The sequence below is a fragment of the Falco punctatus genome, assembly GCF_963210335.1.
Source record: "Falco punctatus genome assembly, chromosome: 1".
Taxonomy (NCBI): domain Eukaryota; kingdom Metazoa; phylum Chordata; class Aves; order Falconiformes; family Falconidae; genus Falco; species Falco punctatus.
In genome coordinates this window covers 89,207,373-89,222,132 of record NC_137580.1, presented here as the reverse complement: position 1 = coordinate 89,222,132, position 14,760 = coordinate 89,207,373, and the positions used below count along the sequence as shown (strand labels likewise).

The window sequence follows — 14,760 nt, the reverse complement described above, 5'->3', positions numbered from 1 at the left end:
AGGTTAAGAAGTACCAGGTGTCTGGAACTTGGCATGGTGTGTTCATGGAAATGCTGTTCGTGGTTGAGTCATGCATGTTTGCCATGTCTCATTGACAGGTTATTGTCCAAAGATGTCTCTCTGGCAAGAACATGTCCCATGTGAAGGCCGGTTGTATCATGTGTGGCTACCTGAAACTCTTGCCCATGTTTATTATAGTGATGCCTGGAATGATCAGCCGAATTTTGTATACAGGTATGCATATGTATACAGAAATGCGAATTTCTTCTTGCTGCTTGTATTTTACTGTCAATCTCTCTCAATTTCCTGTTCTCTGTCCCTTCCAAAATACCTGTTAGATTGTCGTCGTCATCCAAATTGTCCAGACACATGTATGCACAAAACCTAACTACATTGAAGCCACAGGTCTTCCCTTCCTCTTTTCCCTCTTTCTGCTAATGCTATTGCTGTCTATTTCAGGGGAGAGAAATTCCAGTGTCCCTTCCCAGTTGTCTGTCTGTTACAGCCCCGCTCTGGCTGAATGAATGGAAAATGCTGTCTGGGACTGATACTCTGCTGGCATGCAGAGGAAGAGTCACAGACAGCAATATTTTGGGCCATTTGGGTCCCAGGTGCAGTGTGGGGGAGATGCCAGTCATCCTTCTTTCTAACCATCGGTGTGTTTAGCAGCAGCCAGAGGAGAGATGTTCAGGTTGAAGGAGGAGGCGTCTTGTGTTCCTCTTCTTGTTTTTCAACTTACTGTCTATGTTGTTCAGTTCTGGTCTGACAAATTAATGCTGACATACTTATCTTTTTTTACCTGTAGCACTTTTCAATATGCTTTTAGAAATGAAAGGAAGGGTAGAGGCTTAGAATCACCTTCCTCCCTGCCAACAGACCTAAGGATGATATCAAGCATGTCAATCCGGTGGTTTGACACAGAGATAAATTTTAGAAGCCTTAGTAATTTAGGAGCAATCTGTTGTTTGTATGACCTTCTCTAACCCTGTCTCATTATTCTCTCCTCAGATGTGGTGGCTTGTGTTGTGCCTGAAGTCTGTCAGCAGTACTGTGGCACTGCAGTTGGCTGTACAAATATTGCTTATCCAAAACTAGTAGTAGAGCTTATGCCAGATGGTAAGACACTGTCTGTCTATTTGTTTGTTTTAGGAAAGGTGATGCTGCCAGATGGCAAAAACAGGTGATAGAGGGAACCCAAGTCCCATACTTAGTTCAAAAATTCTTGCTAGAACTATGTACTATTAATCAAAGGGGTAGTCTGTATTAGTTGTAGCTGTAGGTCTAGAATAGCTACATGGTGACATCAGCTCTTAGCTGGCAAATACTGGGTGATGAAATGGTAACTGAGCTCCTTTTCTGTGAAGGTAAAAAATAACCTACTTTGCCAATGATTTAGAAAAGACTGTCTCTGTTTCTGATTTCTGAGTTGGAGGCATACACCTGAAGTCCTGCTAAACCCACTGAGGTGAGAGGAAAATATTCTACATAGACACTGTCCCATAGGACACCTGTTCAGTGAGAAAATAAGGTACCGCTCTGGAGAGGACAACGTATACACAGAAGATAAATTTCTGCAGAAAACCACACAGCTAGTTCATCAGGCTGGAAAGACAGATTATGATATTATACAGACCATGGTACTTCCTTGGTATCTTTAGTACTTAACCATCATATTATAACTGTTGTGCATAGTATTACTCAAATGCTACAGTAATTCCCCATACTGTGTTGACTAGATCATACCGTCTGGAAAAGTGCCTTACTCTGATTTTCAAACAGTAAGAGAAACTTTTTTTTTTTTTTTCCCAAACAGCTGGTTTGCAAATATACTGCAAGCAAGTGAGCACTTGCCTGCAAACAAGAGAAATTATTTTTGTAACTGTTGGGGAAAGTCTGCTTAGTATTTTTTTCTTTTTATTTCAGCATTTAATCAGACAGGATTCACAAAAGAAGTACCTATGTTCTAAAAGCTCAAGAGTTGCCCTGTTACTGCTGTAAATAGCTTTTCCAAAGCTCAGCAGACTTAGTCTGCATTGCAAGAGAACATCAGGCAGGCATCAGCACATAAATATGCCAGACACACTCCTAGCGGGCTGGCTGGAAAGGGTCAGACAGCACTGTGGGTGGTGCCACGTGCTGCGACTCTTCATGGAATGCTCATCCCAATTCGCCTATCTTTGTATTTCAGGTCTGCGGGGTCTGATGTTGTCAGTCATGTTGGCCTCCCTTATGAGCTCCCTGACTTCCATTTTTAACAGTGCTAGTACTTTGTTCACTATGGACATTTACACCAAAATTCGGTCGCGACCATCTGAGAAGGAGCTCATGTTAGCTGGAAGGTGAGTGCCGCCGAGAAGCGAGCACTGGCTGCACGGCAGCCTGCAGCCCTCCAAAAGAAGCACTGAGAGCCTGGGTGAAACCCCACTTTTGCAGGGCACGGGCAGTGGAAGCAGTGGCCTCCTATGGCCAGACAGGCTGTCCCACCGCACGCTTCCCTTGTGGAAAAACAAAAAAAGACCATGCTTCCAATTTATTTGGCCGTGGTGCATGAAGTAGCTGATCTAATTCTCAGCACTTCCTACTGCTATTCAAAGGGAACTATTTAAAAAAAATCTTCACAGGCTTTATGCTACCCCATACTACAGCACTGGTGAACTGGTTCTTCTAGTTGATCTGATATTGATTTGTCTCTAGACTTAACAAGCAAAGGAAAAATGATTTTCTGTGTTTTGACTGCATGTTTAGCTGTATGCTGACCGATATTTGACAGACACAATATCTAACTTGGATTTCTTTTGTTTGTTCAATGGTGATTGGCCATTATAATTGATCTTGCTGGTTGAAATACAAAATGGACATTTAAATTATTGATTAATTGCTGCTGCTTCTTTCTAATAGATACTTCTAAGCAGATGGCTAATTGAATATCTGGCTATGTTTACAGGGCATTTATGTTACTTTTAATTGGCATCAGCATTGCCTGGGTTCCTGTGGTGCAGTCAGCTCAAAGTGGGCAGCTCTTCGATTATATTCAGTCAGTTACTAGCTACCTGGGACCTCCCATTGCTGCTGTCTTCCTGCTTGCCGTCTTCTGCAAGCGGGTCAATGAGGAGGTAAGTACAAATTTGGAAACAGGTACGCTGCATGTTCCTTTAGGCACTGGGAGAACTGCTTTTTTGTTTCAGTGTCTTTTATTAGCAACTTCTTCATTTTTATTTTAATCCTGCTGTAGCCCAGGGATGATTTTGTGTTTCCATATCCCAGGGCCTGAGGTTTCAGAGATGAGTTTGAAAAAGTTCTTTGCTAATCTGATAAATAAACGGCCACCTAGGAATTCCTAGATATCTCTGAAACTTAGGTTATCTATCTCTTTGCCAAGAACTGTGTCAAATGGATAATCTATGGAGACATATATTGCAAGTAATCTTTTAAGATACTAGTCACCAACCTGCTTTACTAAACATACCACCTTTCACCATCCTCTTCACCACTATATATTTCGTCAATGCTCTTTTAAATAAACATACTGTTGTTTCACACATTGTTTCCCAGCCTGGGAATCGCTGATTTTGATTCATAGAGCAGTGGACTGAGAAATATCGTACTTAAGCCTTAGTAAGTAACTCAGAAGGTCTGAGGGCTGTCACACACTTTGATGGGACCACAGGCCAGTCATGGTAACAGGGGTTTCAGACATTCTGAAAACTCAATATTCAGGAATTCAGTTTCCTTTCTATAATACTGGGAATATCAATACTTTCCTATTGCTCAGGTTTGCTCCAAGGAGGATAAGTTCAATGCGAAAACCTAGAGAGAGAGAGAGAAGGGTTTTGAATATCACTTAAACTTTTTTCTCACTATTTTCTCTTGAGACCAGTTTGGTGGTTATTTGTGTGTATATTCGAGAAAAGCCTGTTTTATACACAAGGGATGTTTCATTTCCTATCCCAATATGGCTAAGTCTCACAGATGGATTAAATCTTTGTGTCCTTCATGGAAATCTGTCATTGGCTTTAGCTGGAATTTTACCTGAGTAAGAATTCAGTATAGTCTTTGGGGGTTTGTGTATGTTGCACAATTTAAATTTGGGTAAATAAGGAAGACAAGAGTCAAAGCTTCTGAGAATTGGAGCCTTGCATAAGATAAACTCCAATATTGTAATTACTTGTATATTTTATCAACATTTCTTGCTCAGAATCAGTCTTCTTTCTGCCAGAAATGGGATTAACTATCTTGTCCTACTCCAAAGCCTTTTTGTAACTTTGACCACTGAATAATTAAAATGGTTTTGTTCTTAAACCCAGCATTAAACCTAGAATATTTTTCAATCAGGATTTATAAATGTGTGTTACCACCATTAGTTTTTCAACTTCACAAATTCAGAGAACAGTTGAGATTGGAAGGCACCTCTGGAATAGTGCAAACCCCACCCCCCCTACTCAAAGTAGGGCTAACAAGAGCAGGATGCTCAGTTCCTTGTCCCGCTGGGTTTTGAATATCTCCAGGGATGAAGACTCCACAATGTCTCTAGGCAACCTGTTCCAATGTTCAATGCCCCTCACAGTAAAACAAACAAAATTTACCTTTAAACAGAATTTCCCACATTTCAGTTTGTGCCCTGACATACGTATGCTTCTTTTATACTCTGGGCTAGAGTAATACATATCTAGCAGCAAAATATCCACCAAAAGTATTGAGAATAAACTTTTCACTAATTACTAATAGGGTCATTAGAAGATAAACAGATACGTATTCCAGGAGGAATGACACACACTTGCTAGCTGGTTCTGTCATGCTAGAACCATCATGGATTTAGCCCTCAAGGATAAAAAGATGTGAGAACAACACCTGGGATATGTAGTCTGTGGCTGGAGCCTGTCCTGTATAAGGAGTGTGTTGTCTGGAGACAGATGAACTTTGAGAAATGAGCTGGTTAAGGTGTCCTCCATATTCCTTCTCTGAGCTGTTGGTCATCATCCGTTTCAGCTGTATTAATACACTGAGCTGTGAATACAGTTGCTGAAAGTATGTGGGTTAAAACCCATGTGCCAAAGCCAATGTCACACATAACTACTTCCGTGTTTCCTCCAGTGACTATTCAGAGCTCAGAGCTTACTCATTTTGATAACTTCTGTCACCTTGTCTGCAGGGTGCCTTCTGGGGCCTGATGGTTGGGCTGCTAGCTGGACTCAGTAGGATGATTGCAGAGTTTGCCTATGGAACTGGCAGCTGTGTGAACCCTTCCAACTGCCCATTCATCATCTGTGGGATTCACTACCTTTATTTTGCGATGATTCTTTTTGGGGTTTCCGCCATCGTCATCCTGGGAGTCTCCTTCATGACTAAGCCCATTCCTGATGTACATGTGAGTAATACTGCAGTCCTGCTCCTCAAGAAAAGAAACCCAATGAAACCACTAGTTTGAAACACTGGTACTTGGTATATCACCTCCTGACATTCCAGCTACCCACATCATATAGTCCTTGCAAGAAAGCAAAGGAAATAGTCTTCATTTATCTGTCACAAATCTTCAGTGACTCCTAATAATCTTAGACGTTGACCAAACAGATATTTGGGGTGCCACGGTCTTACAGCTTGTTCATGTACTGGCCAGACTGATTTGCCTCTGTGTGGTAAGGCTGTAGATTTATACGCTCATTTTGTTTTGTGGCAGCTTTACCGCTTGTGCTGGTCTTTGCGGAACAGTAAAGAAGAACGTATTGATCTTGATGCAGATGAGGAGCAGGACAAAGCTGATGAAAAAGATGAGGAATCAGGTAACTGTTGAATATCTACAGATTCTATCAATATATTTGAGTATTCCTATTTCATTCCTGAAGAAACATGCTTGTTATTCAAAGACATCCTCCCTCCCTGCCAACAACAAAGCCTCAAACCCCGCATATTTTAATGGCTAGTAAACTGCCTTTTACCAATCTATCAAGCTTAGTGTAAATCAGAAGTGAAGTGGGTTTGAAGGGAGAAAATCTTGTTCTCTAGGTAGCTAGGTGGCAGTTCTGGGACTAAAGCAATGGAGATGCTTTAGGTCTGAGGTGGTGTGCACTGGCAGAACTGCATGCGACTCTAGCACCTGGAGTGAAACGATGAGAATTCACTGGGAAATAGTGGGTGGTGGCCAGGATTGAAGGACCAAGGATCTGGTGCAAAGTGCCATGATAGCAAATTGCCAGACATCCATCTGGGTAAACCCACCTCCCCTCTTTGCTGGGTTTCTGGTTCTGCTTCCACGTTCCTTTTCATAAGTATCTTCAAATTAATTTATTTGTCTTTTAATTAAAAGTGTAGAAAGTATTGAAAAAATGGAGTTAGAGTTTGCAGCATGGTTTGCTTTTGTGATACCAGACCAAGTCTGTAGGCTGCAAAAGGCGCAAGTGTCTTCTGCAGAAGGCTCTCTTGCAGCATGTAGAAAATCACTCTTTTTCCAGGTGAGCTGTGAAAACATGATATTAACTTGTTTCTGGTACTGCCTTGTACTGAAATGTTTCCATGTAACTGTAACCATAAATCAGAACTGCTATATTAAATATATGAATGTCTTTAGTCACAGAGATATTCTAGCACATGCAGTGGCCCATGCTTACATTTCATGACCAGTGTGTTATTCCTTCCAGTTAATGAGGAAAGTGAAGAAGAACCGGGATGCTTTAGGAAAGCGTACAACTGGTTCTGTGGCTTAGATCAACAAAAAGGACCCAAACTGAGCAAGGAGGAAGAAGAAGCACTGAAGAAGAAATTGACAGACACAAGCGAAGTGCCACTTTGGAGAAATGTTGTGAATATCAATGGCATCATCCTGTTGGCTGTGGCTGTATTTTGCCATGCCTTCTTTGCATAAACCTCTGATTACATTTCTGAAATTGTACTGTATTGTCAAGCAAAACCAATGATGGGTAGATTTACAGTTAGATACACTTAGTATTTTCATTGTCTACATTTGGAAAAAAATCAGGGTGATTTTCTCGCTGATTTTGTGACCATAATTTCAACAATTTAAAGATGAAGGCTACTGGGATTTCAAGAGAGAGAATTTGTGTTTAGATGTTGAATCAATCCGGGGATAATTGAAGTTCAGGATTTCCATCCAATATTCTCTCTACTTGTGATACATTTCATATTTTAGGTTCAGAACAAGGCTGCATGAGCCGTATTTCATACCAGGGTTTGTGAACTACCTTTTAGGGTTGATGATACTGGTTTGATTTTTAACCCTTCTTCTTCTCCTCATTCAAATTCCTTTTTCCTTTGGATACGATAATTTGATTACAAAACCCCCACAACAACTGAGGGATCATATGAATGCAAATTAAAAAATCACTTTTGTTCCCTCCAAGCATGAGGTATCTTACGTAAAGGATTTATGTATATTTGATGTATTTGACGCTATATCTAACTTAACATTATCACTTTTTCCCCCTTTTCCTCGCTTTGCATTGGATTGTGTTTCTCAGTAATCAGCAGAACACTAACCATCTCAGTTGATTGCATTTTGAAATTAGGGAAAACTTGTCTCAATGATCCTAATAAGAATTCTGCTTACGATAGGTTCTCTGTTTAAGGTTAACTTTAAAAGGTCCCCCTCTCTTTATGTTTTAATATGTATCGTTACTTGAATGTGAAGCTTTTTTATACAAAACACATATATTATATATACACACGCAATAGATATATATATGCACTATATATATTATATATATTTGAAATACATATGTATGTGTGTGTGTATATATATTTATTTCTTACTGATCAATTCCCATCTTGGTATGTCAAAGTGAATGTCTGCGCGCAGTTACTAGGACCTCTTTCTTCCTGGTGGGGTTGGTGTCAATGTATCGCCTACGGACTGTACTACAGAACAATCCACGCACATGGTTAGAAGTTCAAAGCATCGGAATGCCGGCTGTGCATTTTTCTTTCAAGCACATTTGAGGGCTCTGTACTGCTTTTCTGCAAAGCTGTCATCTTTCTTCTGAGGATTTAATTGTGAAATGGAATTCATGCTGTGTGACAGTATGAGTTAACAGTTCATGAAGGAGAATAGTCACAGCTGTGGGATATCAGCTAAACCAGTCTGATTGTCTCCACTTGGTAAGTTTGATACCAGCTGGAGATACTGGAAAAGATAGATTTAACACTTCAAAGCAAAAAGCAATAGACCTTCTTATCATGTAATTCAGCTTCCTGGGGAACCAAGACACTGCTGTAGTTGAGCTGCACCACAATTCCTTGTTCCTGTTGCACACCTATCATGGGATGCTGCGTTGTCTCAAAGCATTTCAGTGCAACTCTACACCAAGATGCACCAGACTTGCAATAAGTGCATTGAAGTACGAAGCCTGTGTAGTCCCTCTGTGTGTGCTACGCCACGCTGCTGCTAGCTCCTGCAGCTTTAATCACTCACTGCATCATTTTCTGACAGTACCTTTTCTTCATTTGGATCTAAACCAGAATGCTCCGGATTCTAGTAGAATTGCTGCTCTTCAGTGTAATCCCTGCAGTATACTGAAAGGTTTTGCTTAGGCCAAATCAATACATATAAATACCAGTGCAAAATTTTTTCTTACAGTGAAAAGAGTGTTTTAAAGACCATGGTATTAATTATATTTAATGGGCTATGAAGACTTGTATGTATTAAAGTATTTGTATATTTTGAAGTATTTGGTGTTCACAGAATGGTGGGATTTTTATGTAATATGATGGAAGACAAACTTAATTTTCTGTCTAGGTTTTGGCTCTGGGTAGTAGTAATGTATGACAGGCAAACAAGACTTTAATGGGGATTGCCCAGATCCCTCTTTGTCATGTTTTGTTACAAAAAGAAAAATATGGTGGAATTATACAGCCATTTAGATAAAGAAATAGCACAAATGGTTTGCTGGGAGGCTGAGCAACCTTTATACGACCTCTTGGTTAATCAGGCACTGTTACTTCATTTTCCTTCCCAGGATTAAAGAATTTTGCAAAACTAACTCAGTTTCCCAGGGACATTCACTGTTTGTCCTCAGCAACCTGTTTTCATTCCGGTCTGAAAACTGGATGTTGTAGATCGAATGTATACATAAAGTTTGGTTGCTGCTTAGAGTACCTCTCTAATTTTGTAGAATTTCATAGAAAAATTGCCTGATATTGTGGACAGCTGATAGAACTTTGTGTTTAGATTAACAGTTAAATGCTACCTCAGTTGGTGGCTATTGCATTCAAGGGGAGTTTCATGATCTTGAGGAAGAGAGTGACCTTTTTTCAGTTCTCAGGGGAACTCTGCCCATGTGGCAGCTACTGTTGTGTGACACTGTCAGACAAAACCTGAAAAGAAGCTCACACTGTCCTGGGCATTCTCATGCTTTAGACACGGGAACAGTGAGCACATGCTTCTTCCCCATGTTTGAAATGCTTCTGGTTTGTGGAGAGGCCCCAGACATACCTCTGGCTAATAGCACAATGGATGTGCATGGCCTGTACAGCACAGTACAACTCTGTTTCAGGCGATCCTGAGACATCCCAGCTTATTCTGTCAAGTAGGATACAGGGTTACAGCTTATTTTAGTGGATTTAGTTAGAGATACTTAATTACTTCAAATGAACTGCACAAAATAAAATACAATAAAATTTAAAAATTCACCTGGTAGTACTGTAAGGCAATTATAACACTGATCCATAAAGAGCACACACTAAACAAGTCAGAACTTCCATTTAAGGATTACTACATAATTTCAGGCCAAGTCCTGGCAAAGGGTAACCACGCTTCATTTATGTTTTCATTTTTCTGTGTCACCCCATAACAAACGTATCCAAGTTTCTCGCATCATCATATTGATGGTCACAAGAACAATGTTCTTAGAACTCAGAATTTGGTTTTATGCTTATTTGTTATTGAAAAAGCTTATGCACTGAAATTCTGGGGCAGGAAAGGTCTGTGGCTTAATTTGGAGTACTTCTGCAGCAACCAGGGTTTGGTTTTAACCAAAATGTCTGTCCATGGTGAATTAGGATATAGCACAAGGCTGAATTCTTCAGGTGCAAGTGGCCATTGTGATCAGAGTACCATCAGCAGCTGCGACTGCTAATTGGCTCAACTGCTCAGATCACTTTCTTAATTGCCAAAATTAGGAATGTTTATATGAAGTAAAAGCTGACACAAAGATGAGGAGTAAAGTAGAATGATAAATACATGCATCACCAGTGGTGACTGGCATTTGGCAGAAAAGCTACAGAGCCTCGGTTATTGTCTTTGAAGACCACTTGAATTCACTGGTTTGAAGCCTTGAGCTGGAGGAGAGTTTAAGGGTGATGTTCCTGGGGCCAGACTGTCACACTGTGCAGACAAGGGTTGTTCACAAGCCGCGGGGTCACAGCAAAGCTCTTCTAAGGGAGGCTGCCAGGTTTTTAAAATTTATGTAACGCTCCTGTGTCCTAGCTGCAGGTGTCTGTGTCCTGCACCTGTGGTGTTACTATGTGGTAGCGAGAAAGCGAGCGAAGAGAGCAGTGATTAGGGAGAGCTTCCCTTCTGTTTGACTTAAACTACAGTATCACTGATTTAACCACAGAGGGCGACACATCATTGAGAAAGATAAGAAATGTAAAAACACACACATTAAGTTTTTTACTTAATGATTCATGGTATTTTTTCACGGAGTGTGCATCGCAGGTCTGTGCTAGAGAACTAGATGGAGTAAACCCACACTCCCTCCGATATCTGCTAGCTGTTCTGATGACAGACAGTATAACCAGCACCAGTGCCTCAGGTGATTGCCCTTCTTATTAACAAAATTGGTTGCTTTTTTTCGTCCTGCCCGAGGAACACTCAGTCTTGTTACCTATCACAGGAAGCTGTGAAAAGGAATTCCCCTGGAGCTCTTGTGTCCACCCTCTCCTCACCTGGCAGCGCTGAAGGCTAGAGCAGCTCTGCCTGCCTGTATCAGCAGCTCCTCTACTTTTCTTAAGGTATCTGGAAGAACTTCAAGCTGAGGTAAGCATGAGCCATTCTTACTCTGTGCAGCATTTTTATTTATGGTATCAGGGCCTATGACTTTAACAACTTTGCTTGTATTCAAAGTATCTAAACAAATTCTCAGAAAGGTCTTCATTCATTGAAATTGCAAATTTTGTCCTGTTAAGAATAGCTCCGGTGCTTGAACTTTTCAGCCTGTTAGTTTTGTGTGTAGCCACAGAAAAGATATTCTGCTTTTCTGGTTTAATATAATTAGCCAAATTTGACTTTCCCAGAATCTTTATTTTGTCCTTAGACAAATCTCTCACTTCTATGCATTTTTAATATGATTATTATTTTAAAAATAGAAAACATAGCGGTGGGAAGCAAAAATACTCCCTGCTTTGGAACATGAAGAGACAGAATTAAAAGCTGCCACTTTCTAGAGCATGACAGGATGGTTTCCAACTCCTGAACTTCTGAAAGCAAAAGGGGACAGGGAAATGAGTTTGTAGTTGTAAGAACAAAGAGCTGTAATAGTCTTAACCTTCTGGAAGCAGTTAGAAAAAACTAATGTAAACCTTTGTGCATTCAAAATGAGCTCTGTCTGGGTGGGACACAGGGTTTATATGAGGAGGTCTTGTTTCCCATAAATGCAGCTCTCTTGTCTTCTGGTATCATGGAGAACTGTTAGGCAGCTGATTTGAAAACTTGGTCTGTGCAGAGTGTAACTGCATTAATTTCAGTATTGACCTAGGACCACGTTAATTATGTCATTGTTGGCTTCAAGCTAAAAAGATAAATCATTTTTCATTGATGTCAAAAATCTAATGGTGCTAATGTCATTGTAGCACAGAGCGCTGTGGAGCACATAGTGCTAAAACCAGAGACTTGCTGTACACACAGCATTTCTTTTGAAACAATGAGATTAATTATAGTGTATGAAGAGTGCCAGATCCTGACATGTTAATTTAAGTATTTGTAATGTGTATGAAGCAATTCAAAAGGATTTTTAGTGTTTTGGTGACCAAGTCTGTGGCAGCTTTATTATGGAGTATACTTGACTGAAAGCTAAGTCAGTCCAAGGGGAAGCATTCATCAGCTGTGTTTCTTTGATCCAGCTAATTGTTTTACTGATACCTAGAGTGCTAATTAATTTCCTAGCCTCACAAATCAGGAGCCATTGTCTCTCATTCCAAAGTGGGAAGTTAGCTACAGCTAGCCAAGGCTCTCCCCATATGCGTTAACATTTCAGTACTTCCCCTGGTCCTTAGCTGCATGTTGAATGAACGTTTGATACCAAGACAATGGCAGAGCCCGCGAGCGTGTCTCTAGGATGAAATCTGTGGCATGGGTCAGAAAACATGTCCTAATTTGAGGAAGGAGAGAATGCCCAAAGAAAACCATCAATACTGCAGGTTCCCATTTAGCATCATGTAGCATCAGCGTTGTCATCTTGTTGGTGAAGTTCATGGGAAGCATGACCCGAACTGCTCCTGCCCTTGGACTTGCTAGGACAGGTGACCTTTTCTTTTTATCAGAATGTCAGTACAAGAAGACTTTAAGGATGCATTTTTTGTTTTGTGCACGGTCTTAAGGGCAACACTGTACTCAGCAGTTAACTAGTAAGTGACAGAAGTCAAAATACTGCTAAGGCCAAAGGATATCTTGGCTGAACTCCAGCCTGATCTATAAATCACTGTTACTGTAACTTCAGTACATCTTGTTCTCCTTTGTTTCAAGACCCTGTGTACCTCAGAAGAAAATCCTTAATCATAAGGATTTATGAAAATTAATTAAATGATTATTTGCTAAATTATAGAATCAAAGGCAGTTTGAGTAAGAGTACTGAGAATTCCCAACATAAAAATCCAGGCTTGTGCTGTATATTCTCTACTCAATTCTTCTTAATCTACGATTTCTGTTCGTGCTGCTGGGTTGGTTTTTGTCTCTCCTCCATGTATTTTGGGCCAACTTGGATATTTCCTTTTTTTCGTCATCAGTTTCTCTATTTGTGAAAACTTTTTCAAGGACTTATTCTTGATTCCTTTGATTTCCCAACTACTATTTCAGAGCTGTAATCTCCCATCTTACAGTCACTGTTTTAATAGCGGAATTCAGAAATACACTGAAACATACCCTAAAAAATTACTAGACAGCTCAGTAACAACATTGGTAGATCATGTTGATATCTACATGCTGGTTTTATGCCTTGTTAATAAATATATGGGTGGCCTATAGTATAAACCTTATAGAATTATATTTCTTCCTTTTTTGTTGTGTCTTCTAATAAAACAGGGTGTGTTTTTTCCTGCAAAATAACAAAAAGAAAGTGTGTCTTTTTCCTGGAGGAAAAACCCCCCACATCAAGTTAGGGATTTTACCTATTGACTGATTTAAATTATATTTGAGAGCTCAAAGGTCTTTATGAAGAATGTGAAGGGTCATTTCAGGTGTTGAATTGTGGCTGAGAAACTCATTTTAGGAAGGAGATTTAGGAATCAACATATTACTGTGGAAGCTATTATGTGTTGTGTTTTAATATACCCTGAAAAATGATTTTGTAGAATAAAACCTTAGATCTTAATTCAGGTTCCGTATGGTCAGGATTACAAAGGAGATAGTGTGATATTTCTCTGTGATATCAGGTAGATCTGTGCACCTTCCCTTGTGAAACGTCCCGTGCTTGTGCTGTGCACTCCTGCACTGGCCTCCTGCAGTGTAACCCAGTATGAGACACCAAATGTTTGGACACCAAGATAATACAGCTCTGGAAATGCCACAGATTACAAAAGAGCGTTCTGCAACAAATAGGATTATTTCTGCACTAGCTCGTGATCTCTGTAGCATCCTTTGCTTCACACAGGCTGTGTAACCCTGACACCGTGGTCATACGTTGTGCTGTGCTCCTGCAAATGTTTATCATCTGCAGTCCTTCCAGTAAATTGCAGCAAACTGCACCATGCCAGAGCATGTGAATTTGAATTATAATATCTGCAACCTTTTCATCAGTAAATGCAGCTTTATAAGTAAAAAAAAATAATTAATAATGGTTCATGGCTATTCTATATGCAGTCTTTGCATTCCAATGTTTATATAGGCAATACCCGGTCAATATAGCCCAATGGAATTACTGTTGCGATTGAAATGTCTTGTCAGATATAATAATGCCAAAGAGAGAAAAGCTCTCTTTTTTGCTGAGAGAAAAGCTGACATGTAGAAGCGGTATCACTCTCACCTGTACTTCAGAGTTCAGTTAAGACTTTGGTCCATTTTTATATTGTGCATGTACGTAAGACAAGAACATTGATACCATATAGAGCCTTATTTGGAAACAGTTTATATTGTCTTTAAAGCAATGATCAGGCAGATGCTCAGAATGCAGTGCTTAAGGTCCAAGTCAGCTAGATTTTTTCTAGTCAGAGCAGGTCAGTCTGAATGATCTTATTTCCATCTCTAAACAAGTTAATTATTTTGCAAACTCCTTGAATTGTGATACCTGAATTACCTGGAAAGGCTGTGACAGAAGTTTGGAACTGAGCTAAATGATCGTTGTTACTGCATTTTCCCACAGAAGTTTTGCATGTGCGGATGAGCCTACCGTTCTCTGTGGTTCCCTCGCCCTTCCTGAACATTCAGCATGTTATCAAGCTGCTTGGTGCTCTCTTCTTGAAGTGGATGCACTCTGGCATCAACGCTATGTATGCGTGCCTTATGTATGTAAAGTGTGCTTAAAAGGCAGAGTTCCTCCAAGGTCCTGCCCAGGTGGGATTAATCCAAGTGACTCAATACTTCAAATCCTATCTTTATAGGAG

The 14,760-nt window shown here is 40.1% G+C and overlaps 1 protein-coding gene across 1 annotated transcript in view; it reads left to right on the top strand.

The window, feature by feature from the left end:
* Positions 1-6,872, top strand: part of SLC5A1 (solute carrier family 5 member 1) — a 62,300-nt gene extending 55,428 nt beyond the window's left edge. The window contains exons 10-16 of the mRNA XM_080392234.1: positions 99-234; positions 1,009-1,116; positions 2,189-2,339; positions 2,945-3,113; positions 5,150-5,365; positions 5,675-5,777; positions 6,633-6,872. Coding sequence (XP_080248360.1) covers positions 99-234; positions 1,009-1,116; positions 2,189-2,339; positions 2,945-3,113; positions 5,150-5,365; positions 5,675-5,777; positions 6,633-6,856 — 1,107 coding nt within the window. The 3' untranslated portion in view covers positions 6,857-6,872. The remainder of the gene's footprint in view (positions 1-98; positions 235-1,008; positions 1,117-2,188; positions 2,340-2,944; positions 3,114-5,149; positions 5,366-5,674; positions 5,778-6,632) is intronic.
* The last annotated feature ends 7,888 nt before the right edge of the window (positions 6,873-14,760 follow it).